This window comes from Rhinolophus sinicus, linkage group LG11 (assembly GCF_036562045.2).
Source record: "Rhinolophus sinicus isolate RSC01 linkage group LG11, ASM3656204v1, whole genome shotgun sequence".
NCBI classification, from domain to species: domain Eukaryota; kingdom Metazoa; phylum Chordata; class Mammalia; order Chiroptera; family Rhinolophidae; genus Rhinolophus; species Rhinolophus sinicus.
This window is the reverse complement of record NC_133760.1, coordinates 8,244,855-8,271,773: the sequence shown is the minus strand read 5'-3', so window position 1 is coordinate 8,271,773 and position 26,919 is coordinate 8,244,855. Positions and strand designations below refer to the sequence as shown.

At 49.3% G+C, this 26,919-nt stretch overlaps 2 protein-coding genes across 3 annotated transcripts; one reads left to right on the top strand and one right to left on the bottom strand.

Annotated features, from left to right (window-relative positions):
• Positions 1-22,065, top strand: CCDC61 (coiled-coil domain containing 61). Of its 2 annotated transcripts, none has more exons than XM_019754905.2 (14): positions 1-89; positions 6,847-7,005; positions 7,222-7,304; positions 10,075-10,232; positions 11,302-11,463; positions 18,838-19,048; positions 19,142-19,224; positions 19,909-20,078; positions 20,187-20,262; positions 20,495-20,640; positions 20,726-20,804; positions 20,968-21,025; positions 21,526-21,604; positions 21,744-22,065. In XM_019754905.2, the coding sequence occupies exons 2-14, from the start codon at positions 6,858-6,860 to the stop codon at positions 21,839-21,841; spliced, it is 1,551 nt and encodes a 516-aa protein (XP_019610464.1). In that variant the 5' UTR covers positions 1-89; positions 6,847-6,857; the 3' UTR covers positions 21,842-22,065. The 2 variants fall into 2 exon arrangements, with proteins under 2 accessions (XP_019610464.1, XP_019610465.1); XM_019754906.2 differs by lacking the exon at positions 1-89 and adding an exon at positions 3,304-3,710.
• Positions 22,066-22,585: 520 nt separating this feature from the next.
• On the bottom strand, positions 22,586-26,492 carry PGLYRP1 (peptidoglycan recognition protein 1). The gene is made up of 3 exons (XM_019754800.2): positions 26,113-26,492; positions 23,368-23,489; positions 22,586-22,833 (listed from the first exon to the last, which is right to left on the bottom strand). Exons 1-3 carry the CDS (start codon positions 26,391-26,393, stop codon positions 22,655-22,657), a joined length of 582 nt encoding a protein of 193 aa, XP_019610359.2. The 5' UTR covers positions 26,394-26,492; the 3' UTR covers positions 22,586-22,654.
• Between the last annotated feature and the right edge of the window lie 427 nt (positions 26,493-26,919).

Below are 26,919 nucleotides of genomic sequence, written 5' to 3'. Positions count from 1 at the left end.
GCCAATCAGGAGCGAGAAAGCCGGATCCGGGGGCGGGGCTGGAGCTTCGGCAGTTGAACCGCTCGCGAGGTGGGGTGGCGGTGGAGAAGGTGAGAGGAGGCGAGAGCGGCGAGTGCGCGGGCCGGAGTGGCGATCCTGGGGGGAGGGGGTGCTCTGGGGGAATGTGGGCTGCGGCGGGCGGCTCAGCCGGCAGTGTGGGAATTGGGAGGGAGGTGCCCTTTAACGCGATGGGTGCTTTAATGAGGGGTTGTGAGGTAGAGGGCAGTATATGAGTCGGCGGGTGTTTCTCAGGAGGGACTTTAATGGGGAAAGTATGTAAAGCAGGAGACAGTAGATGGTAAAATATAGAAATGCTCTTGTAATACATCCTTGCGATTTAATGGGAGGTTTTAAGGCAGAGGGTTATTATAGCGCAGTATGGAGGGGCGGAGGTCCGTGACATGAGTTATAAGCTTTGATTTGGTGGAGGGCATATGAAAAAACAGTATTGAGGAGAGAGGGAATGGGGCCTCCAGGGATGAGGGTGTGCTTTACTGAGGCGTGAAGGCGTAGTGTTTACTGAGGGCTTACTATATGCTGGGCACCTATCAAGTGTATTATGTGAATTAACTCTTAAACTTCCTAACAACCCTACTGGTGGTTAAAAGTGTGGGCTCTGGAGTTGGGTTGCTTGTATTTGAACCCTGGCTTTGCCACTGGCCCTACCATTGAACATCAAGGTTACTTGGGTGAGTTGTTTAACCCATTGTGCCTTATCTTCATTATCAGTAAAATGACCTCATCTTCTCTGACTACCACTCACCCAGTGGCCTCACCCAGTCTGTTGGCTTCATATGGTCTTTACATAGAGATATTTCCAGTTTAGATCCCTCCCCTGAACCCCAGAGTCATATAGTCAATGGCCAACTCTTCTCTACTTGGAAGTCCAACTGATACCCAGACCTTAAAATCTTGCCCCAACCCAAACCTGTGGTTCTCCCCTTCAACCTCCAAAGTCAGTTGATGGAAGTCCATTCTTCCAGGTACTCAGGGCAAAAACCTTGGAATTTTCTTTCACTTCTCCTTTTTCTCTTACCCACATATGTTCCATCAGTCAGCAAATTTCATCAGTTCTACCTTCAAAACATGCAGAATCCAGCTGTGTCTCACCACCTCCCTTGCTACCACTCTGGTCCAAGCCATCACCTGCTCTTACGTTGTTGCAGTGGCCGCCTCATTGGGCTACCTGTCTCTGCCCTTGACCCCATAGTCAGGGAGATTTTATTAAAACAAAAGTCAGATCATATTGCTCCCCTGTTCAGACCCGTGGCTCCCACCTCAAGCAGTAGAAATCCTTTCCAAGCCCACAAGTTTTCACTAGATCCAGCTCCCGCTCCTTCCTGTCTGGCTTCCTGCCACTCCCCTAGCTCACCCTGCTTTGGCCACCCTGGCCTTTTCATCGTCCCTTGAATATAGCAAATACATTCTTACCTGAGGAATGTACATGCTGTCCCCTCTGTCTGGATCACATTCCCTCCAGATGTTTAGATGGCTTTTCCCTCACCTCCTTCAGGTCTGTGTTCAAATGTCAGCTCCACAGAGAGGCCCTCGCTGACCACCAAGATGAAATAGCTCCTGTCACTCTGGCCCTTCACCACCTGGTTTTATTTTTTTCATAACATTTACTACCTGACATATATATTAGTGTTTGTTTGTATCCATTGGGCTTCTTAGACCACCTTCCCACTACAGTGTTGGCTCCATGTGAATATAGAACTTAGTACCTAGAAACACATAGGTGCTTAAAAAGTGTTACTTGTACTATGCCACCATTATCACCATTTCTGGGGGGCCTCCCTGTGGGATAGAGCAGGGATGTTGAGCTGAGAGGGTCTTGGGTGGGGTGGTGGGGTCCAAATGGTGTAGTAAACCGGGCAGATTGTGGTGGCCAAGGGCTGAAGATCTCAACTCGTTTGTACTGGGAAGCTTATAGGAGGTGCATATTCCTGGGCCCACTTCTAGAGATTCTGCCTCTGCAGGTTTGGGACCATGCCCAGTGTCCTGCACTTTTATCAAGCTCCTGAGGGGATGCTGAAGGTCTGTGGCCCTTATTGCGCAAAACAGGCTGGTTCAGAGCTCTCATCATTAAACTCCTCCTCTGTGGCCTGCCCTCTGCCTGGCAGTGTGGGGACACTGTGCTGACCGAGACAGCCCCTCATCCAGCCTGGGAATCAGGGAGGGCTTCCTGCAGGAGGGGAGCTGAGACCTGAAGGATGACTAGTAGTGAGCTGAGGGGAGAAGACCTTGGCTGTATCTCCAGTGCTGATGATACAAGAATGATCAAAATGGCTTTACCCTTATGGGTTTCTGATCTGTCAGCTAATCATCAACTAGTTACACAGGCACTGTTTGAAGCACCTTATACATATTTAAACAAATCCCCACAACAATCCTATGAGGTAGCAGCTCTTATTGTCCCTTTTATTGATTGGGAAAGGCCTGGAGAAGGTAAGTGCCTTGCCCAGGGCCACATTGTGGGGGAGTGGTGGAGCCGGGATGTGAACCCAGGAGTCCCCAGCTTGCAGTGTATGCCATGCCTAAGACGGGAGGCCACTTTTAGATTAGTGCTGGGAGGGAAAGGAGCAGAGAGTTATGAGAGGAAATGGAAGGTGGTCAGGGAAGGGCAACTGGGTAATGAGTATGGGGATGAACATTCCAGCCCCTCACTCTGGGGTCCTGGGCAAACCACAGTTACATCCTTTAGAAAATGGGAGACAGTTATAATACCTATCAGAGAGCAGAATTAAGGGTGAGTCCCTGGTAGATAGGTGTGCGTGGTCCTTATCTAAGGCAAAAACCTTTTGGGGGACAGTGGGAGAGGAGGGGTCTCGATACTTCAGGGGGTAGTGTTGGGCTCCACTGTGCGCTATGGAGGTCTGGATTGTGGGGTGTTCTAAAGGGCCCTTGGGTCTATACATTCCAGGCGGACAATGTGGAAAGCTTTGGTGTGAATTCTGGGGGAGTGCCGAGTAAGGGGCGGGGGGGGGGGGGGGATTCTATCCAGCTCAAATTCACCCACAAGGTGGGGAGGTGAGGCTCAGAATGGGGGCGAGTAGTGGTCACTATGGCCAGGCTGTGTGTGTGTGTGTGTGTGTGTGTGTGTGTGTGTGTATGTGAGGTGGGTGGCAGGCTGCAGGGGGGTGGGTCTGCGAGAGTGCGGAAAACACCATCAGGAGTGGAGGCTGCCAGGGGTGAGGATTTACCCATGTCCGGTATGGAAGATGGTGACGTGGATTTGTCTTTGGGGAGCCCAGGGTGTAGGATTCTCAGCTCCCTCCCTAGGGTGAGAGCTGTGAAATCTGAAATATCCGGGGAGTGTAATTTGGGAGGAGGAGTCAGGGGCGATGATGTAACACGGAATGGAGAGAGGGTCACCTTAGTGAAAGAAGAGAGGGCTGGGGGCAGGGAAGTTGTGTGTATGAGTGCGCGAGCGCAGAAGCCATGATGTCATGAGGCCCGAGAAATGGGGTCAGGATTGTGGGCCAGAGTGGGGCGCTGGGGTGTTCACACAGCGCGCAAGTTTGAAGTGCTGACAGCGCAGGTTGGCGAGGGCGGGGCCTCAAAGGCAAGGCTGGAATGCGGGGTCAAAAGCCTAGGCGCAGAAGAGGAGCTAGAGACCCTTGGACTGGAATGAAACCAGTGACCAGGATGGGCCATTGGTTTCAGGGCAGGTAGAAGGACAGGGTCGGTGTGGCGGTGGGGAAGGGAGGGAGGGGCTGGGGGATGGGGAATCCTTGAATGGGGGGAGGTGGTGGGGTGATGGAGGGCTCTCCGAAGGGGAGAGAGGTGGAAAATGTGTGTGTGTGGGAGAGGGGGTTGCATAGAATTTGGGAGGAAACCACCAGGTGAAACATGGAAAAGATGGAATGTAGGCTGAAACTGGGGTGTGAGTGGAGTAGAACCTTGGGGAATATGCAGGAAGAATCCAGGCCGAATAACTGGGGGAGGCTCGGGGGAGCAAAATTCAGGTAATATATGGGGGAACCCCAGGAGGAAATGGGGGCTGGTGCCCTCCTCCCTCCCCCCAATCTGGGAGAGCAGAATGGAAATAAGAGGTTTATGGAGGGGAGGGGAGGAGAGGACTGGTTTCTGAGCGTGGCAGGAGGGGGCGGGATTGGAATATGGAGGGAGGGAAATTCTGCAGAGGGGAGGGGAAGGGAAGCCCACAGTCTCAAGGCCGTCAGGGGAATGAGTTATCGGGAGCTGGGGTATGGAAGGGAGGGTCCAGCTGGCAGAGGTGTGAGCTTTGTTCCCTTAGCAATTGTTGAACACTCGACATGCCTAGAAGAGGGGGCGGGGGGAGTGGAGCGGGCGAAGTTTGTGAAGGTGAGGGAGGCTGGTGTGTGTAATGGGGAGCGTTGGATTCGGGAGAATATTCAGGGGCTTAATATCTGGGGATTGAGGTGGAGGCAGTTGGATGCGGAAAGGACCTGTTATCTAGTGAAGGGCTGCTATCCTCGGCGTGAGAACGGGGGGGGGGGGGGGTTTATGTGGGGAAATGGGGAAGGAGGGCAGGGTCGTGTAGGCAGTGGGGACAGGGTGAGGTGGGCACCCTTCCTCGTCTTTCTCCTCCTGGGAGTTGGGTACCACGAGTCGGGTGGTGAATGGGGCAGTGAAGCTGCGCAGCTACTCCACGTGTACCGCCGCTGCCTCCAACGCCTTGGTAACCAGGACGGCACGTCTGCTGATTGGCTTGCGGAGTTTGAGGGCGGGTTAGAGGGCGGGGTGTAGGGCGCGGTGGGGCAGGTCTAACGCTGCCTGGCGCCTGCATTGGGGACCAAGGGATAAGGGATATGTTGAAATGTGTGGCTGTACGGACCCTCTGAACCTTCAGAGAATGAAAGCACAATTGCGAGAGAGTGAGCTTTCCAGGGAATGAGGGCTCCAGATTTCATTAGCCCTTCCAAAGCACCAGAGACCCCTCACCCAAATAAGGTCAAGAGCTTGGGTCCAGAGACAGGTGCCTGTCAGGCTTGTGGGGCTCAGGCCGTTGTCCTTGGGCCTTTGAGAACAGTGAATCTGTGGGTGATCCTGGGGGTGGTGTTCTGGGAGCCCCTGAAATTACTTGTGAAAGGCTATGTGCCTATTCATTTATCTGGGGAGGTTTCAGAGATCTCGTTAGACTCTCAAAGGCCCAAGGACTCTAAAAAGGTTAGAAACCACTGACCTAGAGTTTCAGGGTTCATCTTTTCCTCTCACGGTATTTTCCAATATCAGACTTTAGGAAGGACTTCCTCGGGAAAGCGAGGACTAAAGGAGGCAATGGGGAGAGAAGGAGACCAGGCATTGTAGGGGTCACCATGATCTGGGTTAAAGGCAGCCCTGGGTGGCTCTGTCTTTGGAGCAGCTGTGGAATCAGGGGAGCTGAGCCTCAGTTTTCCTGTCTACACTGGGAAGGGAATGGGCTTACCTTGTCTCTGTAGTCCCTGTCAAGCTCAGAAACAACAAAGCAATAATAACAATGATAATGGTGATGCTAGTATGTATTGAGTGTGTGTCAGTCATGGTTCAATTTCTCCAAGGATTTTAACATGATTAATCCTTACACCAATCCAAGGAGATCTATATTGTTACCCTCCTCTGGGCTTACAGAGGCCTGCATGAACGTCATCTAGCACATTATATCTCTGTCCTCGTCACTTACCCCTCCTTCCCTCACGCTGCCCCCCTCCCTGCTGTTCTTAGAATAAACTAGAACAGCTCACCTTGGGGCCTTTACCTGGAAACTCTTCCCCAGGTATTCACCTGTCTCCCTCCCAACCACCCTCCCTCCAGGCCTCTGTTCAGAGGGGCCTTCCCTGGCCACCCTAGCCAAAAGAGCACCCCCCGAACCCCGAGCACCCCTTTTCTCACTACTTGATATTTTTATACCTCTGACTGTTGCCACCTGCTCGAGGGTAGGGCATCATCTGGTTTCTCATCAGATCCCTAACACCCAGAGTGGCATGTGCTTTGAAGGTAAAGAATCTGGCTCCAAGAGAGGTTACGTAACTTGCCCATGTCTGTACACTAGCTGAGCCTGGCTGTGAACCCAGGCAGCCTGGCGCTTCCATTCTGAACCAGCCTCTGGAATCCAGGCTGAGGGTGGAGGCCTGACCCTCTCCTCCAGCTCCTCATAGAACTAACAGTGAGAAGTAGCTGTGTTGGCTAAGAGAAGATACTTATGCTTACAACAGACTAATAAAATGAATTATTAATTCAACATAAATGCTGTAAGTGTATCATTGCTAATATATGGCACAGGCTGTTCTCTCAACATGGACCACTTTCCCTAGATAACCACACGGCTGGTTCCCTGACCTCCTTTGGTTCTCTGCTCAAATGCCAGCTCCTCATAGAGGCCTGCCCTGACCCTCTATTTATAAAGTCTCTGCCCCACCTGACCTCAGTACTCTCTGTCCTCCTTTCCAGCTGGATTTTTCTCTACAAATATTTGCTGAATGAATAATCGTAAATATATAATGAATATAAGGATTAATAAATTAATAATCAAGAGTATTAATCATGATTCCCTTCTTGGAAATCATATATTCTATTAGCCAACATGTGTTGGACATAGTAGTGTGCAGGACACAGTTTTAAGTGCTTTTATGCCTATTGTCCAATTTAATCCTCACAACTCTATGAAGTTGATGCCATTATTATACCCATTTTCCAGATGAGGAAACCAAGGCACAGAGAGGCAAAGTCTGTTTCCTCAGGTGCCACAGCTGGTAAATTGTGGAGCCAGGACATGAATTGTGACTTTCCAGCTCTTGAGCCTGGGCTCTCAGCCCTTCTGGGTCTCTGTCTCATCCCCCTTTCCAGTGACACCGGCCATGGACCAGCCAGCTGGCCTGCAGGTGGACTATGTCTTCCGGGGCGTGGAGCATGCCGTGCGGGTAGTGGTGTCTGGGCAGGTGCTAGAGCTGGAGGTGGAGGACCGGATGACAGCCGACCAGTGGCGGGGCGAGTTCGATGCCAGCTGTGAGTGTGCCTGCCTGGGTGGGCTCGCCTATCCTTCTTGGGGTCACTTCTAGAAGATGAGGCCAACCAGCATCCTGCCTCTTCTACCTGATGAGAAGCTCCAAGTTGGGGAGGGCTCATCTATACTGGAGTCAGGGAACGTCAAAAAGCTTGGATGCATTGCCCTTGGATGGGGCAAGTGGTCAGACCTCAGAAAGGACTTTTCTCCCCTTCCAGTCATCGAAGATTTGACTCACAAGACAGGGAACTTCAAACAGTTCAACATCTTCTGTAACATGCTGGAGTCAGCCCTCACCCAGGTAGGGACCGGGGTGGGGGCTGGGCGAGGTTTCTTTCCCTGGATTCCTGGAGGGTAGATGCCCAGCTGATGTATGCAAGACCCTGTACCTTCTCTTTCATTGCAGGGACAGGGCCATCTTTTTCTTTCTTCTTTCCCCAATGTAAATAGCTTGTTCTGATTCTAATGAATTATTCTCATGTAGAAAATTCAGGTCACAGAGAAATGTAAAGAAGAAAGGAAAAATCACTCCATTCCTAAGACTCATTCCCTGGTAATGTTTTGATGAAAATCACTCCGATCACTTCTCCATTTCTCTATTCATTCGTGAATGTGTGTGCACGCGTTTACAGATTTATAGTTGATATATTCCCCAAGGTATTTTGTAACCTACTTTTAAAAGATTCAACAATATTTCATAAAAATTTTGTTACCTTAGTGAATATAGCCAATCATTCATTTCATTGCACTATTCTTGGCACTGGGGACACAGCCATGAACAAAAGAGACAAAATTCCTGTCTTCATAAAGCTGACTTTCTAGAGGGAGAGACAGACAATTGAAAAAATATGTAATGTCAAGTAGGTAAAAGTATTGATAGAAAAGAAAAAGCAGGTTGGAACTTAGCGTGACAGGGATGCTAGTTAGACATTTTAAAATTATGAACTACATTATTTCTCTGATTACAGACAAAATACGCACTCGTGTAATTAAGACAACAGTAATGTGTGACTTAGAAAGTGAGAGGCCTTAAGAATCACCTTTTTGTGTCCCACCCCAGACTGTTAACATTTTAGTACTGCAGGCATGATAAACAGCATAATAGCCCAGAATAGCATGCATTCTGTATTCAGACAGCCACTGGCTGGGAGCCTGGGCCAGTTACTTCCCCTCCCTGCCTTAGTTTCCCTATCTGTAATGTGTGGATGTCAGCAGTCCCCATTTCAGTGTTGTGAAGATTAGCTAAGTTACATGTAAAAAGGTTAAATAATGCCTGGCTCATAGGAAGTGCTCTAGAAGTATTATTAGAGGTATTATTATTATTATTATTATTATTGTTATTATCTTTTTGAGTTTGTCATCCTTGTTAGTAGTTGTTTAGAATTCCATCGTACCCATTCATCATGATTTATATAACCCATTGTTCTCAAACTTTTTGGCTTCAAGATCTTTTTATACTCTTAAAAAATTATTGAGGACACCAAAGAGCTTTTATTTATGCAGGATTTATCAGTATTTGTTTGCCATGTTAGGAATTAAAACTGAGAAAAGTTTAAAGATACCTATGAATTCATTTAAAAATAACAATAATAAATCTGTTATATGTTAACCTCAACATTTTTATGAAAAAAAGTATTTTCCAAAACAAAATAAATTAGGAAGAAACATAGCATTGTTTTACATTTTTGCCAGTCTCTTTAATGTCTGGCTTCATAGAAAACTGCTGGATTTTCATATGTGCTTATGCATTCAGTCTGTTGTGATATGTTTTGGTTGAAGTATATGCAGAAAAAATCTGCCTTACGTAGATACATAGTTGGAAAGGGGGCCCTTTAATAGCTTTTTCAGATAATTGTGCATATCCTTTGCTAACACTAAAACGGGACAGGTGGTAGTTTCTTAAAGGTTGGTTGTAATGTGGAATCTGAAACCATATAATGAACTTTTTGTGTTCTGTTGCACTAAAATCTGGTGTATCTTGTACTTTGCCTGAATCTTTTACCTATTTTGTAACACCATGTATTGGTCATTTGGAAATATTGATTCAGTAAGTTGTGCAGCTCTTCCAAATGTTGACACATTTCATTATACAATATCAGGAAGTCACATTTGTTAATGTCCTCAGCGATCTCACCAGGAGTCTTTCAACATCGAGAGGCTATCAAGCACACGGTAGCAGATACAAGTTCTCCAAAATTTCAGTTTTCACTTTGACATTTGAATTTTATCATTGGTAACAATTACTGTTAGCTGTTTTTCTTGATGTGACAGGATCACTCTGTTCATTTTTGAGAAAAAGCCCTGCCAGACAACCAAGTCTGAAAAACTCTAGTTTTGTCTGTCTGTCAGTCACTCTTTCAAGTAAAAGTAGCGTTCCATGAAAAGGTGGCTGACTTAGCTCTACACTCAATTGCACAAATGCTTTTCCTGAAACAACTGTCGCCCCTTGGTGTACAGCAGGATGCCAGTTCCCCTTTTGTCACACAGAGTAGTACAAAACTGTGTAGTCAAGGGTTGAGATTCAGTAAAATTAATAATTTTCATAGCGTCATCCAGAACATTCCTACGTTTCATTTTCTGTTTTCTGTTTCTATTTATTTGTTTATTTCTTCCTCCTGGCCCCCCATGAGACTGCATGGCAATGAGAATGCAATGACTGCTAGTAGATTTGATGCCACTGGCTGAATTTCTGCCGATGGGCACCAGCATATTTGCCTACCATTACTTTTGCACCATTAGTGCAAATGTCAACACAGCAGAAATGGCAGATGACATCTTAGTATTATTATACAAATTGTTTTGAAAGGGTCTCAGGGTCCTCCAGGAGTTTGCATACAACACAATCCTAAGCTGTCCCCAATGGTTGAGCAATTAGGTTCTTTCTAGTTTCTCCCTCTGATGAGGTCCTTGTGCCAGCACCTTGGACAGGGCCATCTTGCTCATCACCTCCATGCAGGAAGGCCCAGCTAGGCCAGAGAAGGGGTCAGGGTGTGGCCCAGGCGTGTGGGTTGTGTCCTCAGGGGATGGCCATGTTGGGTCTTGTGGCAGCTCCTCCTATCCTCTCCCAACAGAGCAGTGAGTCGGTCACCCTTGACCTGCTGACCTACACAGACCTGGAGTCCCTGCGGAATCGCAAGATGGGGGGCCGCCCAGGCCCTTTGGCCTCGAGGTCGGCCCAGCTGAACTCCAAGCGCTACCTGATTCTCATCTACTCTGTGGAGTTTGACAGGTGGGACAAGGGGCTGATTCTAGGCCCACGCTGATGGGCAGGTGGGAGAGGATGTGGTTGGACCTCAGGAACCCCAGGTACCCAGGGCAAGGTGGGATGTTGCTTAAACCTTGCCTTTGGAATCTTCAGTGTTGAGGTTTGTATCATTTAGTATTGTGTTTGGCTACAAGTAGCAGAATAGCCATTACCAGTGCCTTAAAAAAGCAATAATCACTTAACAAGATGTCTGGGTGGGTGGTGGCAACTCAACAGTTTCATTAGGGACTCAGGCGCCTTCTGGTTTTTTTGTTTGTTTGGTTTTTTCTTTTGTCATCCTTGATGTGTTGGCTTTTTCGCTTCACACTATCTCTTCATGGTCGCAAAATGGCTGCTGGACCTCCAGACATTGAATATGTATCAAAGCAAGAGGAAGAGGAAGGATGTGCTTGCTAATTGCACCTAATGTTTTTATCAGGAAAACTGAAATGTTCCCAGAAGATTTGCAACAGATTTCCTAATAAGCCAGAAACGGTCCCATGACCTTTCCCATAATATTTGGCCAGAAATGGTCATATGCAAGGGATGCTGGGAAAATGACTATCTGGCTGTCTAGTCTTTATAGTGGAAAGCAGCAAGGGAGAAGGGAGTTGGGAATAGCTGTTAGGTAGCTGGGGACGGTGTCTGTTCCCTTTGTTAATAGCTTCTGGACTTTCTAGTGGGAAGTTACCAATCTTGTATGAATAGCCGCTGGTGGGGCAGTTAATCAAGGTGCCCTACCTTTCTCTAGCTAAGGGGGCACCCAGGTCAGGACACCTGGAATCTCCCACTATGGAGTCTTAATTAGGATTGAGCTTGGTTGCAAGTGACAAGACCCAGTAACTCCACAACTGCTGTATAAGAGGGTCTTCGGGGCCGCTGACTGGTGCAAGGGACATGGGGGCAGGGCGGGGGCTTGCAGCTGCGTTGAGAAGAAAGCCCCTAGGAACGTGAGGTTTTTGCAATTGTGTGTTTTCCTACCCTGAGGCTCTCAGGGTCTGTAAGTGCTCTGGGGGATTCTCGGCCTCTGAGATGCATCTGTTTTAATCTTCAGGATTCACTACCCGCTGCCCCTCCCGTACCAGGGCAAGCCGGACCCCGTGGTCCTTCAGGGCATCATTCGCTCACTGAAGGAGGAACTGGGCCACCTTCGAGCGCTGGACCACCAGGACCCTCGGGACACCCGGGATTCTGAGATCTGGCGCCTGCGGGAGCAGTGAGTCTGGGAGTGGGGGGCAGTTGGGGCTGGGAGGGCACATCCCATCATGCACTGCGGGGCCAAATGCTCAGTACTGTTGGGAGGGCAGTGGTCCCTCATTCACCAAATATTTATTCTGAGCCCCTCCTCTGTGCCCACCTTGTGCTAGGGTCACAGTGGTGACCCAGACAATCCTGGCCCTGCCCTCCTGGGACTCCCAGTCCAGAGAGGGAGACAGATTTGTCTACAGAGAGTGAAGACTTAGAGTGAGCAGGGTTGGGGAACCCAGAAGGGGGACCTGCCCTGCCTGGTAAGAGGGGGTATTCCAGGGAAAGTGAACAATATGTGTAAAGACAGGGTGGGAGGTAGAGCCACATGCGGCGCCTCTTTTGTGCTGGCTCCTCCCTGCCCCTCATGTAAGTGGCCGGCCAAGGGGGCAGATAGACGCTGATCACATAACCACCCGAGGATATCACTGCAAACGGAGATGGGGTTAGTCAGGAGAGAGCCTGTGCTATGGGAGGCTGTACAGCAAGCTGATGGGGTTGGGAAGTAGGTGAGGACGTGTTCTAGGCAGAGGGAGCAGCATGTGCAAAGGCCTTGTGTTAGGTGAGGATGTAGTGAGAACAAGGGGCCTGAGAGCGTGAAATGAAGAAAGCAAAGGCTTTTAGCATACTGAGTGCCTGCTGTGTGCTGTGGGCTGTGGGGGAGCTGAACTGGGGACGCAGTGTCCACCTGGCGGATGCCCCACTCATTGGGGAGGGTAATCATGTTTTAATAGCAGCAGCAGCAGCAGCAGTAGTAGTAGTAGTAATAATAATAATAATAGTAGTAGCTAATGTTGAGCATTTAACCTTGTGCCAGGACTCTGCTCAGTGCTTTATGATTTTAATTCCTTTAATCCTTACAAAGTAGGCATTGCTATCGTCCCCATTTTAAAAGAGGAAACTGAGGCCCAGAGAACTTAGAGAAATTGCCCCAGATCACACAGTGAGTAATATGGCCAGTCTAGACTGTGAATCCATACAGCTAGCTCCAAGCCCCCTTTGGTTCCCCAGCCATTGTGCACTGTTGGCAGCTGCTAGCCCAGAACTGAGCTCTCAGTGCTGACAGGAAGGACCAGCTCTCTCTCCGCTTCCAGGAGTGGGAGTTCATGGGGCTGGAGAACCCTGTGGGTCTTCCTGGAGGAGGTTGGCTGTGCAGTGCTGGAAGCAAGAAAGCATTGCCTTGAGTACATCCTCGGGATGTACCCTCAGGCCTGGTAGGTGCGCGCATGTGTGTTTCTCAGGATGGCCACTAGGTGGCGTCCTCTGCTCTGAGATCCCATAGCCAGATCGTGGCTTCGCATTTTCCTCCTCCCAATTTGGAGTTAGGGAGTTTGGGAAGACTCCAAGGTTGATTCGTTCATTCATCCAACACTTAAGGAGTTCATACTGTGTGCCAGGCCCACTGCCCGGCACTGGGTAATATTTATTGAGCCCTTACTCAGTGTCAGAAATGGTCTAAGCACTCTTCCTCGACTCCCACAACCTTTGGGTAGGTGTTATCATTGTCCCACTTTACCTGCATGTGAAGTGAAACTGCCCAAGGTCACCCAGCTTGTAATAAGTGGAGCAAAGTTGGATCCAGGAAACCTGGCCAAAGAGCCCGGGTTCCTATACAGTGGCCGATATCTGGCGACTCTGTCCTCATGGGGTGGGAATCCAGACAGAAAGCAGATAATCACATGGATAAACGCCAACTAGGAAGCCAGAAGGAAATGTACAAAGATTGCAGAGAACAAAGGGACAGACCTAGCCTGGCTGGGGGCGGGCAGGCTTCCCTGGGAGGGAGGCGATGTTTGAAGGATGAGTGGGGTCATTCCTGCCAGGAGAGAGAGAGAGGGTTCCAGGAGGAGGAAGCTGCATTTTCAAAGAGTAGCTTGGCTGTGGAGCAGCGAGGGGAAGGGAGGTGAGAGGAGAGGAGGGGAGGGCAGACTTCAGCTGGAAGGGGCTCAGTGGGAAACGCCTCAGAGAGCTTGGGGAGCCACAGATTTACAAAAAAAAAAACTTTTATTAGGGAAAATTCCAAGCACACACAAAAGTAGACAGTAGTATAATGTGAGTGGACTTGTGCCCAGTTTCAACGGTTATCTACGTTTTGCCCATCTTGTTTGATTTATGCTCCCCTCCCCTGAGAAGCAAATCCCAGACATCGTTTCTCTTCCGTAAACACTTCAGTATGTATCTTTAACACAGAAGGGCATTTAAAACACAAACAGAAGCACTGTTATCACATACAACAAAATTAACAAAAATTCCCTAATGTGTGTATATGTTAACAGTTCTTTGATTATCTCACAAATGTCTTTTGTAATTGACTTGTGTGAATCCGAATACAGCCACACATTGCAATTTGTTGATGTGATTCTTTTTTTTAAAAAACGTCATTCTTTTTTTTTTTTTTTTTTAATTGGGGAATATTGGGCAACAGTGTGTTTCTCCAGGGCCCATCAGCTCCGAGTCGTTGTCCTTCAATCTAGTTGTGGAGGGCGCAGCTCAACTCCAAGTCCAGTCGCCATTTTCAATCTTTAGTTGCCTGGGGCGCAGCCCACCATCCCATGGTGGGATTGAACCAGCAACCTTGTTGTTCAGAGCTCGCGCTCTAACAAACTGAGCCATCCGGCCGCCCCTCTGGAAGCTCAGCAGCAGCTCATTGTCTTCAATCTAGTTGAGAAGGGTGCAGCTCACCAGCCCATGTGGGAATCGAATTGGCAACCTTGTCGTTCAGAGCTTGCGCTCTAACCCACTGAGCCATCTGGCCGCCCCTGTTGTGATTCTTAAATCTCTCTCTCTTTTTAAATTAAATTTCTTTTAATTTATTACAGTTCCCCCCTTTTTTCATGCTACTTATTTGTATAAGAGAAGCCAGGTTTTTTCTCCTGTGGAGTTTCCCACAGTCTGGATTTTGTTGATTTTATCTCCATGGTTAATGTATTACTGTTTTCCATATTTCTGGATAAGTGGTTATTTACTTATAGGTTAATCAGATTCAGGTTTTGGACAAGACCCATTCCTCAGTGGTGCTCTGTACTTGCCTCCTATTGGGGAGCTGGGACTGACCAAGGTCGGATGTTGAGAGTTGGATCCCTCTCTTATAAAGTTCCCATAGCCCAGCATCTCTTGCTAGTTCTCATTTGCATTTCCCTAATTACCAGATGATGAGGTTGATCATTTTTTCATGTTTAGTAGCCACTTGCATTTCCTATTTTGTGAATTGCCTATTCACCTATGATGTCTATTTTTCTTCTGGTTGTCTATTTCTTACTGATTTCCAGGAGTTCTTAGTTTCTAGTCTGGATATGAGCTCCTTGTTAATTTCGTGTGTTTCAGAAATCCTCTTCCTCTCCTTCCCCTGGCCTTTTCACTCTCTTAATAGTGTCTCTTGATAAACAGAGATTCTTCGTTTTCATGTAGACTAATTTATACATTTTTTTCTTTGAAGTTAGTAATTTTATGTCCTGTCTTAAAATCTTTTTCTCCTAGTGTCATGATGACATTCTCCTATATCATCATCTATAATTCTTTGTGTTTTGCTTTTCACATCTGCAATCCACCTGGAATTGATTTTTGGTGAGGTCGAAGTCCTGTCATATTTCTTCCATGTGTCTAGTCAGTCAATCATCCCGATGCCATTTATTGAGAAGAGTGTCCTTTCCCTACTGTTCAGCTATTGTCATCTTTATCACAAATCATGTTTATACATAAGTGAGGTACTGTGCTCGGTAGTCCATTGGTTTGTCTATCCTGGTGCCTGCACTATACTTTTAATTCCTGTAGCTTTATAATTAGTCTGATATTGGGTAGAGCAAGTCCTTTCACTTTTGTTTTTTCTTTTCAAGATTTTTAAAGTTATTTTGGTAATTTGCATTTCCATATAAATTTCAGAGTCAGTAGGTTTTTCAGTACAAACTTGTTGTAATTTTTATTGGTATTAAATCTATAGAACAATTTAGGGAGAGCTGAAATCTTTATAAATACTATAGTGAGTATTCCAGTCTATAAACAGAGTTTGTTCCTACATTTATTTAGGTCTTATTTAATGTCTCAGTAATGTTCCATCACACTTTTTGTTAGATTTTTTTTTCATCTTTGGGTAATTTTGTTAATGGTTTCTTTAAATATAAATCATATTGATTTTTGTATAATTTATAATATATAATATGATATTTATATTATATATAAATATATTACCAATATGTAATACTGATATATTGATTTTGAATCTAGAAATTTTAGCTTTCTTATGATTTTTAATAATTTATCTATAGATTCTTTTTGATTTTCAGTGTTTATAATCCTCGGCAAATGACTGTTCTGTTAATTGCTTCTCAATCTTGATCTTTCATTTCTTTTTCTTGCCTTATTGGCTAAGACCTCCAGTACAATGTTGAGAAGAAGTAGAGATAGGTGGCATTCTTCTCTTATTCGTGATTGCAAAGGATAAAGTCAGTGTTTTGCAAAAAATGTAGGTATCTGTATGTTTTTCATATCCCTAATTGATTTTAATTTTTAGGCAAGGTGAGAACAACTGAGTTAATATATAGTTTTAGCAGCTATTGATGATCGGTGGCTAGATAGATGTTTTTCATTATGCGTTGGTAAAGGGTAATAATCTAATTCCATAATTCTTTCTGCTTTTGTTAGCTAGAATTCTTCAGTAAGGAAAGAATTCTCTTATCAACTATTTGGTTTCCCTGAGGTACATTTCCTATGGGAAAGGCATGACTAATGCTTGTTTTTTTTCCCCTTTATTTAACTTCTGTTAGAATAATGAGTTGGTTTCCTTACACCCTCCATGGAGATCAATGAGGTTTGTTTAGTTTTTACTATCATTATGCACTCACGAATGTAAACTTAGTTGATGTTATGTTGGTTTCCTATGACTGCTGTGATAAATTACCACAAACTTTGTGATTTAAAACAACAGAAATTTATTTTCCTCCAGTTCTAGGGCCAGAAGTCTGAAATCACTTTCACTGGGCTGAGATCAAGGTATCAGCTGGGCAGCGCTCCCTCCAGAGGCTCTAGGGGAGAATCTGTTTCTTGCCTCGTCTAGTTTCTGGTGGCTGCCATCATTCTTTGCTTGTGCCCACATCACTCCAACCTTTGCCGCTGTAGTCATGTTGCCTCCTCGTTTTCTGTGTCTCATCTCCCTCAGCCTCTCTTTTATAAGGATACTTGTGATTATATTTAGGGCCCACTTTGATAATCTCATCTCAAAGTCCTTGATTTAATCAGCTCTATAAAGTTTTTTCCCCCCATATAACATTCACAGGTTCACATGAATATCTTTTGGGAGGCTATTATTCAGTCTCCCACAGATGTGTTTTAGTCCATTATTCATTGCGCGTATTCTTTTTGATTCTCATTGTCTTATCTTTGGCCAGTAGGAACACCTTCATGTTGGCTCCTACGTCCTTTAGAAATGATTCCAGTAATCTTGGATGACTTCCTTGTTTTCTGGCATGTCAAGATGTCTGAGAATTTCTTGTGCCATTCCAGCCCCAGGACTGGTATAAGTAATTTCCCAAGGAGCGCTGGTTTCTTTTAGTGGGAAATTGTAGTTAGAGACCACAGTCTGGTCATTAGGGGTGCTCATGGCCATTGGGTTGACACCGCTTCTAGGCCTTTTTAGTGGAAAGAGACAGAAAATAGATACATTTTTTAGAAAGAGAAAAATGGTGTCTGTGCTTATCAAACCTTTTTGATTTGTATGTCTTCTCATGCTGAAAAATCTTAGTTTCTAGCAATAGTAACAATTATTTATTTGCTTTATCCTAATAATACCAATATACTGTATTTTGCCATTTATAATGTGCACTTTTATGCCCAAATTTGTGAGGGAAAAATAAGGATGTGCATTATACCTGGGTAGTACTAATTCCGTATCTATATACTTGTAAATGTTTTGAATTCTTTTATTTATGCTTATGAGTTAAAAGTGTAACTCTAGAAATCAATAATGATATCTGTATGTAAAATAATACCCTGGAATACGGTAATTGTTTTTGTTGAACTTTTGACAAACTTTCAGTGAAAGTGATTTTGGCCAACAATTCAGCGAAATGTATTGTTGTCCACAGAGTAAGTGACTTTGACTTGATAAGATAGGTGATGACGATTTTATTACCACAGGGTGAACAGTGCGACATTTCTCTTCGTACACGTTAGGCGGGAGCTAGCAATTTAGCTGATTATTTTTACAAAAATTATTGGAAAATCCCTTGGAAAATTAAAAACGAAAGATTTTTTTCCCCTGAAAATTTGGGCCATAAACATGTGTGCGCGTTATACTCTGGAGTGCATTATACATGGCAAAATATGGTAATTACTAATATTGAAAGTACTGAATGAAGTTTAAGATTTCTTTGCAGTACTTTTTGCCCTACTTGCTAAAATAAAGTTTTTTGTTTTTTGTATTGTTACTTGACATAATTCTCCTCCAGTATGCCACTAACTTTGATATACAGTGATATCTGTTTGAGCTACTTTCTTTTAAAAGTTTTAGGGATTGCTTTTGTTAAAATTTATTTATGTAGAATATTTTCATAGTTCCAAAGTCAAGACTAAAAAGGAGGGTACATTCAGAGGGGTCCACCTTGATTCCTGGTTGCCACCTTTGTTCCTCTGTCATAGGTAACCAACTTTTTAAAGTTTTTGGTTTATCCTTATATATTTTTGAAATATGAACATATTTATAATTCCCCTTTTTTTCTTTTACCTAAAGAGACACACTAAACATTTCTGCACTGTTTTAAAACTTATATCCCGGCTATCACTTGGTGAAAGGATATAGAGATCTTCTTCCTTTTTATTGTTGTGTAGTACTCAGTTTAGTGGATGCATCACTGAAATTCAACTAGTTCCCTGTTGATGTACATTTTGGTTATTTCTACTCTTTTGCTTTACAAATAGTGGTGCAACTAATAGCCTTGTGTATACATCTTTTTCTCAAGGAAGGGTTTTGAACAGTAGTGACCTGATGGGATTTGCATTTGAAAGAGTCCTCCCGTGAATGGGAGGCAGTGAGACCTGCCTGGGGCCATGACCTCAGGGCTAGGCTTTGAGGGTATAGAGGACAGATCAATGATATATGTTGGAATTAGAACTCACATGGCTGGTGGCTGTGTCTGCTCTGTGGGATGGATGGGGGAGATGTGGCCATGTTCCTCGTCACATAGGAGAGGTGGAGGAGAGATTATGGGACCATAAAGGGCAGGCGGGAGTGGTGGGTTCCCCCTTCGTGGGGGAGGTGAAATGGTGTGTAACTACCCGGTGAAGGAGCGGGTATGATGGGACCGTGCACCCATGCTCCCCCTCGCTCTCTTCCTTATCTCCCCTCTCCGCCCAGGGTGTCGCGCCTGGCGTCTGAGAAGCACGATCTGGAGGCCCAGCTGGGCCGATCGCGCGAGGAGGCGCTGGCTGGGCGGGCGGCGCGCCAGGAGGTTGAGGCGCTGCGTGGGCTAGTGCGCGGCCTGGAGCTGGAGCTTCGGCAAGAGCGCGGCCTGGGGCACCGCGGGGCCCGCCGCCGCAGCCAGGACTGCCGCCGCCTGGCAAAGGAGGTGAGGGGGCGCGGCGGCTGGCAGGGGCGGTCGGCCCAGCGCGGATCTCGGTCTCAGTCTCTGGATCTCTGCACCCCTGTCGCCCCTCGACAGCTGGAGGAGGTGAAGGCATCGGAGCGGAGCCTGCGCGCCCGGCTGAAGACGCTGAACAGCGAGCTAGCCGCGTACAAGAGGGGGTGAGGGGTGTGGCTCGGGGTGGGCGGGGCCTCGGAGCTGCGGCTGGGTCTGCAGGTGGACTTGGGGCCGGATAGGAGGGGCCTGGAGGTGAGTGGGAGGGGCCTGAGTGATGGGGTGGGGTCCGAGCTGGAAGGAGAAGATGGGTGGAGTCTGAGAGTGGGCAGAGATGGGTAGGAGGGGCCTAATGGACAGCATGCGAGATACTAGGAGGGCTCGGATAGTTGGAAACAGTGGGCGGGATCTGTGGAGAGATGGTCCGGGCTTGAGGCGGCATTCCGGAGGTTGGGTCTGGACATTGGGACTGAGGAAAGGGGCGAGTCCTTACGGTCTAGTTGGCGTGGCCCAGCAGGTGGGGATCAGGGTGATGTCTGCTGGCTTTTATTGGAGTGGGTAGTGGAAAATTGGGGAGGGCTTCCAAGAAACTTGGAGACTTCGGAAGAAGTGTCCCGTGAAGGGGGTGTGTTGGGAAGTGACAAACGTTTTTTTGGGGGAAAGTTTTGTGGGACTCCGAGAGGGGCGAAGCCTGGCAGAAGGTATCTGTGAGGGTCGTGTGTGAGGGTGTGTCTAGAAATTGATGGGGGAGATGGACCTGAAAGTTCGGAGATGGTGCAGTTCGGGGAAGAGCCTTGGGATAGGACTTGTCCTAGCCGGCGGGAAACTGACAATGGGTCCTGTGCTCCCAGGAGACGGACTCCGCCGGTGGTGCCGCCCCCAGCCCGGGAGGACCGGGCTTTGTCATCCCGGGAGCGCTCCACGTCGCGTGGCCGCGGTGCTGCCCGCTCCTCATCCCGGGAGAGTGGGCGTGGGGGCCGAGGTCGAGGCCGCCCTGCCCGCCCCTCGCCCTCGCCCACAGGTTTGTGCTGGCCCTGCCCTGCGGGTGGGAGACGAGGAACGGACTAGAACGGTGGAGGCGTGATCCTGTGACCCCAGCCTCTTCCCACACCCCCCTACCTTGTCCTAGGTGGTCGCGTGCCCCGTTTCGACCCCACAGCCTTTGTGAAAGCCAAGGAGAAGAAGCAAAGAGAGATCAAGATGAAGTTAGCGCCCATTTTCTCCTCACCTGCCCACATCCCTGCCCCTTTACCTGGCCCTCTGATTTGTCTTCATCTATCCTTGTCTCCCATTTGTCTCCATCACCTGTCACCTGCTTCATCTTTCCCCTCCACCCTCCGGCGGGTTACCCGCCCTGGTTGTAACCCACAGGGCGCAGCGTCTCCCTTCCCGCAATAATTGGGCGCACAGGCAGGTTTCTCCCTTCCCGTTCCCCAGGCAGCAGCAGCAGCAGCGGAATCGATTGGGCAGCGGAGGAAGCGGGGATGGCCCGTCCATCTCCTGGGCTCGCCAGACTCGGCGTCCCGCTGCCGTGACCGGCCGAGGGGATGCGGCTAATCGCTCCCGAAACCGCAGCTCCTCTGGTAACGCGTTGGAGCGCGCGGGCCAGCCGGCGGGCTGGGCGGGACCGGCGAGTGCTGGAGTCTCACCGTCTCCTCCTCCCTCTAGTGGACAGTTTCCGCAGCCGCTGCTCATCAGCCAGCTCCTGCAGCGAGTTCGAGGATTTCTCTGAATCCCTCCCTAGAGGGTAAAACTTGGTTGGGGGAAAGGACCGCCACTAAACGGGTGTCTGGGGGAAATTGGAAACAGTATTTTGCAGGGAAATTGAGTGACGGAGGCTTGAAACCACGGAGGAGGTTGAGGTGGGAGGTGCCAAAGACTCCTCCCCTTTCTGATTCCTTTCTCCTCAGCGTTCACCGCCACCGCGGGAAGCCTCCCAGCCCCACAAGCTGGAGTGGGTCGAACACGGTGAGTGTCTTTTCTGAGGCCTTGGAGGAGGCAGGGGCAGCATGAAACCACCAGAAGCGGCTGGCCCCATCTGCCTAATTCCATTCTGGGGATCAGGTTGCAGAGGCGGCTCTGAAATGCCTCTGGACTCAGTGTTTTGACACCACTGCATTGGGAGGGAGAATGGGGGTGGGGTGGGGGCAGAGGACACTGGTTAAGAGCACCTGCTTTGGCTTCACATTTCCAGGTCTTAAAACCTGGCTCCTCCTCCTCCTACCACCTGTGTGTCTTCAAGAGTTACTCTGCCTCTCTGTACCTCAGTTTCTGTATCCACAGTTAAATAAGGATGGTAATAGTATTAACCTCAGAGGGTTTTGGTGAAAACACAAAGTTATTTTATGTAAGTGCTTAATAGGTGTCAGCCTTATTTTTTCTGAGGTCCTTAGGTTCAGAGTTTCTGTTGGGATTTGGGGGGGCAGGAGTAGAGGGAGGCTGCCTGACCCCTTTCATGCCTCCCCCAGCTGCAGAAGCTCACTCCTGTGGAACATGGCCGCCATCAGAGACGCTTGGCTAATTCGGGGGGCTGGGTGCCCATCAAAGGTGAGCCTGGGACTCCACATCTCTCCCTCACCTGCCTCAAAGCCCTCTGGGGTGGTACTGAAGGCAGCATATTGAGCCCCGGAGCTCCCTGTGGCTTCAGGCCCCTCACAGCCCCCCACACCCATGCCTGCTCTCACAGAGTACAGCTCCGACCACCAGGAGGCCAACATGGCTGAAATAGACGCCCGTTTGAAGGCCTTGCAGGAATACATGAACCGACTGGACACGCGGTCGTGACCTTGGAGAGGGAAGCACTGTCCCTCCATCCCCTGCCCACTGCTGGATTCTGGGGTGGGGGTCGGGTGGGGCCTGTGCCCTTCTAGCTTTGCCCAGGCCCCATCCCTCGTGGTGCTCTTGGGGTCTCAGGTGTATGAGGCCCTGAGCTCTCCCACTGCCCCAGGCAGTGCATTCTGGGAGGGAGGGTCTGTGCATTTTGTAAATAAACATATTTGCCCTTGGGATCCCTCAGCTTATGACTGAAGGGTGGGGGTGGAGGGGGGATAATTGGGAAGGGAGTGTAATTGGGACCTGTGTGCATCTCTGTGCATGTCTGTGACTGGGGAGCAGATTGGCATTCAGGCTTAGGAAAAATTCCCACGCTCTAAAGCAATGAAAGGGGTGGGGCGCTGCAGGGTGATAGTGAGCAGCCTGTCCCCAGAGGGGTCCGAGTAGTGTTTCTGCACAGGATGTCTCTGGCTGTGTGGTGGAGAGGGGTGTCTTGTAGCATGGTTCACTGCCTGGAAGGATCCCCTAGCTGCTGTTTGTGACGTCTGGGCCGGCTTGGTGCTGATTCCTGCGTTCTGACCTGAGACCTCTGGGTTCTGAGCTGTGATGTTGCTTCCGAGCTGGGATCTCTGGGGTCTTGGTTCAGGGTCAGGGCCTCTGGGTTCTGAGCATCAGCCAGGACTGAGTGCTGCCATGTGTGGGGGATGGTCCTTGTGGGAGGGAGGGTGGGAAGGGAGGTTTGTGGTGGGACAAGAGCACAGTTTGAGCTGCACCTTTATTCGGGGGGCAGTGGGTTTCTGACTGGGGGTGGAGCTAGACAGGGCCTCACTCGTGGTAGTCTGGCCAGGTCCGGATGATTTCGTACAGCTGGTCGCCTGGAGAGAGCGTCTTCTGCACATCCCGATGTCCTTTGACCTCGTAGTTAGGGCTCAGGGCTCCTTGAGCCACACCACAAGCCAGCAGACTCTTAGCTGCCCGGAGGGCCCGGGGCGGGGGCGACCGCTCTGGTGGGGGGCAGAGGCAGGAGTTGAGCTGGGGCTTCCTCGAGGACAGAGGTAGTGATTCCAGTTATGTACTCCCAGCTGGGCCGCTAGGGCCCAGAACCTGGTCTGCCACTCCCTAGAGTGACTTCATCTCTCTATGCCTCAGTTTCCTCATCTGTGAAGGCAGAGAATAATGGCACCTGCTCCAGGGCTATAGCACCATGAAATGAGTTACTTTATGTAAAGCCCACCAAATGGTGCCTGGCACAGCAAGTGACGGCTGTCAGGATTATTGCTTATGCTCTCTCTTGGGGCCTACCCACAGCAATGCTATTATCAAGCATCAGAACTTTTATAGAGATTAACTAAACCTCATCCGAACCATGTGGTTGAAAATGGTTATTATCCAAAAGAGGAATTGAGGCTCAGCAAAGCAGAGTCACTTGCCCAAGGTCAGTGCTTGGAAGTGGCAGTCTCTCTCCATGACTACACACTGTTCTGCACCATCCCCCGGGGCCCATGTCCGCTCCCTATTCTGACTGGCTGGACACTCACCCATGTAGTTGCCCATGAAGGTGATGCCGATGGACATGGGGTTCCAGAAGCGACCCGTGTGGTCACCCTTGAAGTTCCAGCCCCGGCCCTCATACACGAGCCCGTCTTCTCCAATCAGGAAGCTGCGTGGGGTGGGGGGGGGAGGTGAGGGAGGTTGATGAGTACGCGAGGGCTTCCTGGGAGAGGACTCCCTCCTCCACTTACCCCTGCCCTGTTCCTGCCACATATGCAGTTTATCCCACACCCTCCTTATCCCCTATTCCTCAATGACAATGGCCCCTGCTATGCCATGCACTGCTCTCTATGTGCACTTTTTTCATCTCGCAGCAACCCATGAGTCACTACTGCCCCCATTCTGTAGATAATCAGAAAGGTGGAGACACCTGCCTACAGTTACACAGCCAGTCAGGGGCTGAGCCAGGATTTTCACCCAGGTCCCAGTGACTCCCACCCCCAGGATCTGATTCCTTGCTCTCTTCTGCCCCTCTGGAGGATTTTTTGAGCTCTTGATTTGCTGAGTCCTCACATGCAGTCCTCTGAGGCAGATACTGTTGTCATTCCCACTTTAAGCCGAGAAAGCAGAGACTTAAAAAAGAGACATGATTTGCCCAAGGTCATGCCCTAGAGGCCCCTGCCTCAGAACTGTCCATCTAGAAGCTGTTCTGCTCCCACCTCAGCCTGTTTCCTGTTGCCTGCTGGGGTCCACTTGGGCGACAGGATCAGGGACTTAAGGGCTGGGGCTACAACCAGACGGGGACCCTGGAACCCTAGCATCTGCCTCTCAGGTTTCCAATCCTGGCAGCACGTCTGTATTGAGTGAGTCTGACTTGGCATGTTTGAATTAACTAGAAGATCAGCATCTTTGGAGAAGCAGTATCTGCCACCTCCGCCCTCTGACTCGAGGGTCACCAATGATTCACAGCATGTTAGAACTTCCAAATATCGGGTCCTGCGTCTGCCACTTAGGAAACCAGACTCTCAGAATGTGGCTCGGAAGACACTAGAAATACCATCGTGTCGCTGGCTCCCAGGGCTGGGCCGGTTCTGGCCCTGCTGTGTCCCCAGCACCTGGCACAGGAGATTGAGATTGGTGCTCCTGTGTGTTAAGTGGATACATCTAAGTTAAACCTCAACCACTGCCAGGTGGGTGCAGTTAGGAGCCCCGTTTGATGGAGAAGAAATTGAGGGCCTGAGAGAGAACATGATATGACAAGGAAGGAGGATTCAGAGTGTTTATCAGACCCTGACTCCTAAAATCTGAGAAATAGATTTGAGTCTGCTTTTCTGAAAGGCAGTTTAGTTCAGAGACTGTGGAGCCTCTGATTTTCATTACTTCATGGGAACACTTGGAATTAGAACAAAACCTTGGAAACAAAACCTTGACTTTGGAACCTGTGAATTGTAAGATCTTGAGCCGGAAGAGCTGGGGATACGCTTGGAGGCTTTTAGAATTCTCTGGAGTGAGGTCCCTAGATTTCCCAGCCTCATCCCAGCCTGACTGAACCCCTCTAAAGGTGGGACCTGGGAACCTGCATTTCCAGTAAGGTGACTGGTGCTTACCGAGACCTGAGAACCTATAGGGGTCAAGCATTCTCTTGTGCTGGATCCCAGCCTGTTAACCCGGAAAGGGAGCTGGTGGGTCTGGGCCCCAGAGGCAGGTTTAATCAGTTCCCACCGGATTTCTGCCCTCAAGTCCTAGAGTCCGTCTCCCTATGGCCGCTACGGGGAGCTTCTTACACCTAACTAAGCAGGCTCACATCCCTCCCTTGGCTCCTGCCTTCCCCAGTGGAACCAGAGACTGCAGGTGGCCCACAAGGCCCTGTGCCAACCGGCTCCCACACCGTCCTCATTGCACATCACTCCTCCCAGCTGACTCCAGCCACCCTGACCTCTGGCCTTCCTGCATGACCAGCTCACTCGGTTCCATACCCTTTATCCCTGTGGTACCCCTAGCTTACTGCACTCCCTCAGCTCCCCCATCCCAGAGCCACCTCAGAGCCACCATAACAGGAAGATGGTCCCTCAACCTGCCCTTCAAAAGGAGCCCATGCGGGTCTGGTTTCGGCTTCTGAGGTCGCCCTCAATCACTCTTTTTTTCCCATCATTTCTGTCACCATCTAAAGTCATCGTGACGACTTTGTTTCTCTCTGCTGGTCTTTAAGTCCAGTCAGGCTAGATTCCCACTGTTCATGGCTGTGCCCCCATCCCAGCATTCGGCACCCTGCCTGGAACATAGGAGGTGCCTCATGGCGATAGTCTGGATTTGGGGGCTCTGACTACACGCAGGCGGTGGCCTAAGTGCTTTGTGTGTATGGGTTTGATGACCAGGTGGACCACAGTCCCGCTGACTTTGCAGAGGAGGAAGCCGAGAGAGGGTGACTGCCTGCCCTGGGTCTCCAGCAACCATAAGCAGAGCTGGGACTCGCTATCTGCCTCCTAGAAAACGCACCAGACTAGGAAGGGACTCCAGCATAGATGACACGTTCATGTGTTGGCCAAGTCTGTCCCTCCCCCCAGGGAGCAGAAGTTGGACTTCAGTCCTTTCCCCATCTTTGCGCTGCCTGCACAGCCCAGCCCTATGTGGTGACCTTGGGGAGAAACCAAGACACCGTGAGGCTGAGGAGGCAGCGCAGGGTGTCAGCCAGGCAGCTCTAGGCCCTGGTCCTGGTCCCTGCTGACTCCCAGGCCGGTACACCCTCCCACCTCCAGGCCTGGCTGCAGCCGCTGCCTGCCTTGCGCACTTACTTGTAGCCCACGTCGCAGAAGCCCAGCGTCCGCGAGTGGTAGTGCTGCACGTTCTGGGCCTGCTGTATGCACAAGGCTGGGGTGTCGCAGGAGCTACCTGCCGTGTGTGACACCACCACATAGCGCACGGGCAAGTCCAGTTTCTGGGAGCACTCGGACGCCAGGGCCTTCCACTCTCTCCGGGGCACGATGGGGCCGCAGCAGGACTGGTCTTGTTGCGCTTCTTCCAGTCCAAGGTGAACGAGGAAGGCCCAGGCGAGCAGCACGCAGAATCGGGACATGGCGGGCAGGGCACACAAGGATGGCTCGGAGCGCGGGCTGCCTGGGCTGCCTTTATATGCTGGGACCTAACACCGGGGAAAGCCTTGCTCCACACCCCTGCGGGACTTCCCTAGCAGGTTACATCGGACCTTAGACTCTGCTTCCTTTTCTGGTGAGGCTGAAACAGGATGCCATGTGGTTCGGTCTGAGGGAGGTGGGGTGGGGTGAGCCCATGACAAAGTCAAGGGGCCCCTCACCCGGCTGAGAGTGGGGTTGGGGAGAGGCGCACAGGCCCACTTTGCCCTGTGGTTTCTGGAAGACTTGGGGCCTGCATTGTGTCTCTTTTCAGTGGGGCATTGAACAACTCACCAGGAACATAACACCAGAGGGAGGTGGGGGGCTCTTCTTCCTTCTTCCCACAGGTACTGAAGTAACAAAGACTGCCATTTTTAAAACACTTCTCCCAGGCCCAAGCCTGATGTAATTTAGCCCTTTCAGCAAATCCAAGTGGTGAGTATTGAGAAACCCATTTCACAGTTGAGTAAA

What these genes read in the sequence shown, in the direction of transcription:
- CCDC61 (XM_019754905.2), top strand. Translation starts at nt 6,858, where the DNA reads ATGGACCAGCCAGCTGGCCTGCAGGTGGACTATGTCTTCCGGGGCGTG. An exon ending in CTAGCCGCGTACAAGAGGGG is followed by an intron (nt 19,225 to 19,908) that starts GTGAGGGGTGTG and finishes CTGTGCTCCCAG; the next exon opens with GAGACGGACTCCGCCGGTGG. An exon ending in CCCCTCGCCCTCGCCCACAG is followed by an intron (nt 20,079 to 20,186) that starts GTTTGTGCTGGC and finishes ACCTTGTCCTAG; the next exon opens with GTGGTCGCGTGCCCCGTTTC.
- PGLYRP1 (XM_019754800.2), bottom strand. Translation starts at nt 26,393, where the DNA reads ATGTCCCGATTCTGCGTGCTGCTCGCCTGGGCCTTCCTCGTTCACCTT. An exon ending in TTCTGCGACGTGGGCTACAA is followed by an intron (nt 23,490 to 26,112) that starts GTAAGTGCGCAA and finishes CACCCCACGCAG; the next exon opens with CTTCCTGATTGGAGAAGACG. An exon ending in CTTCATGGGCAACTACATGG is followed by an intron (nt 22,834 to 23,367) that starts GTGAGTGTCCAG and finishes GCCCCCCACCAG; the next exon opens with AGCGGTCGCCCCCGCCCCGG.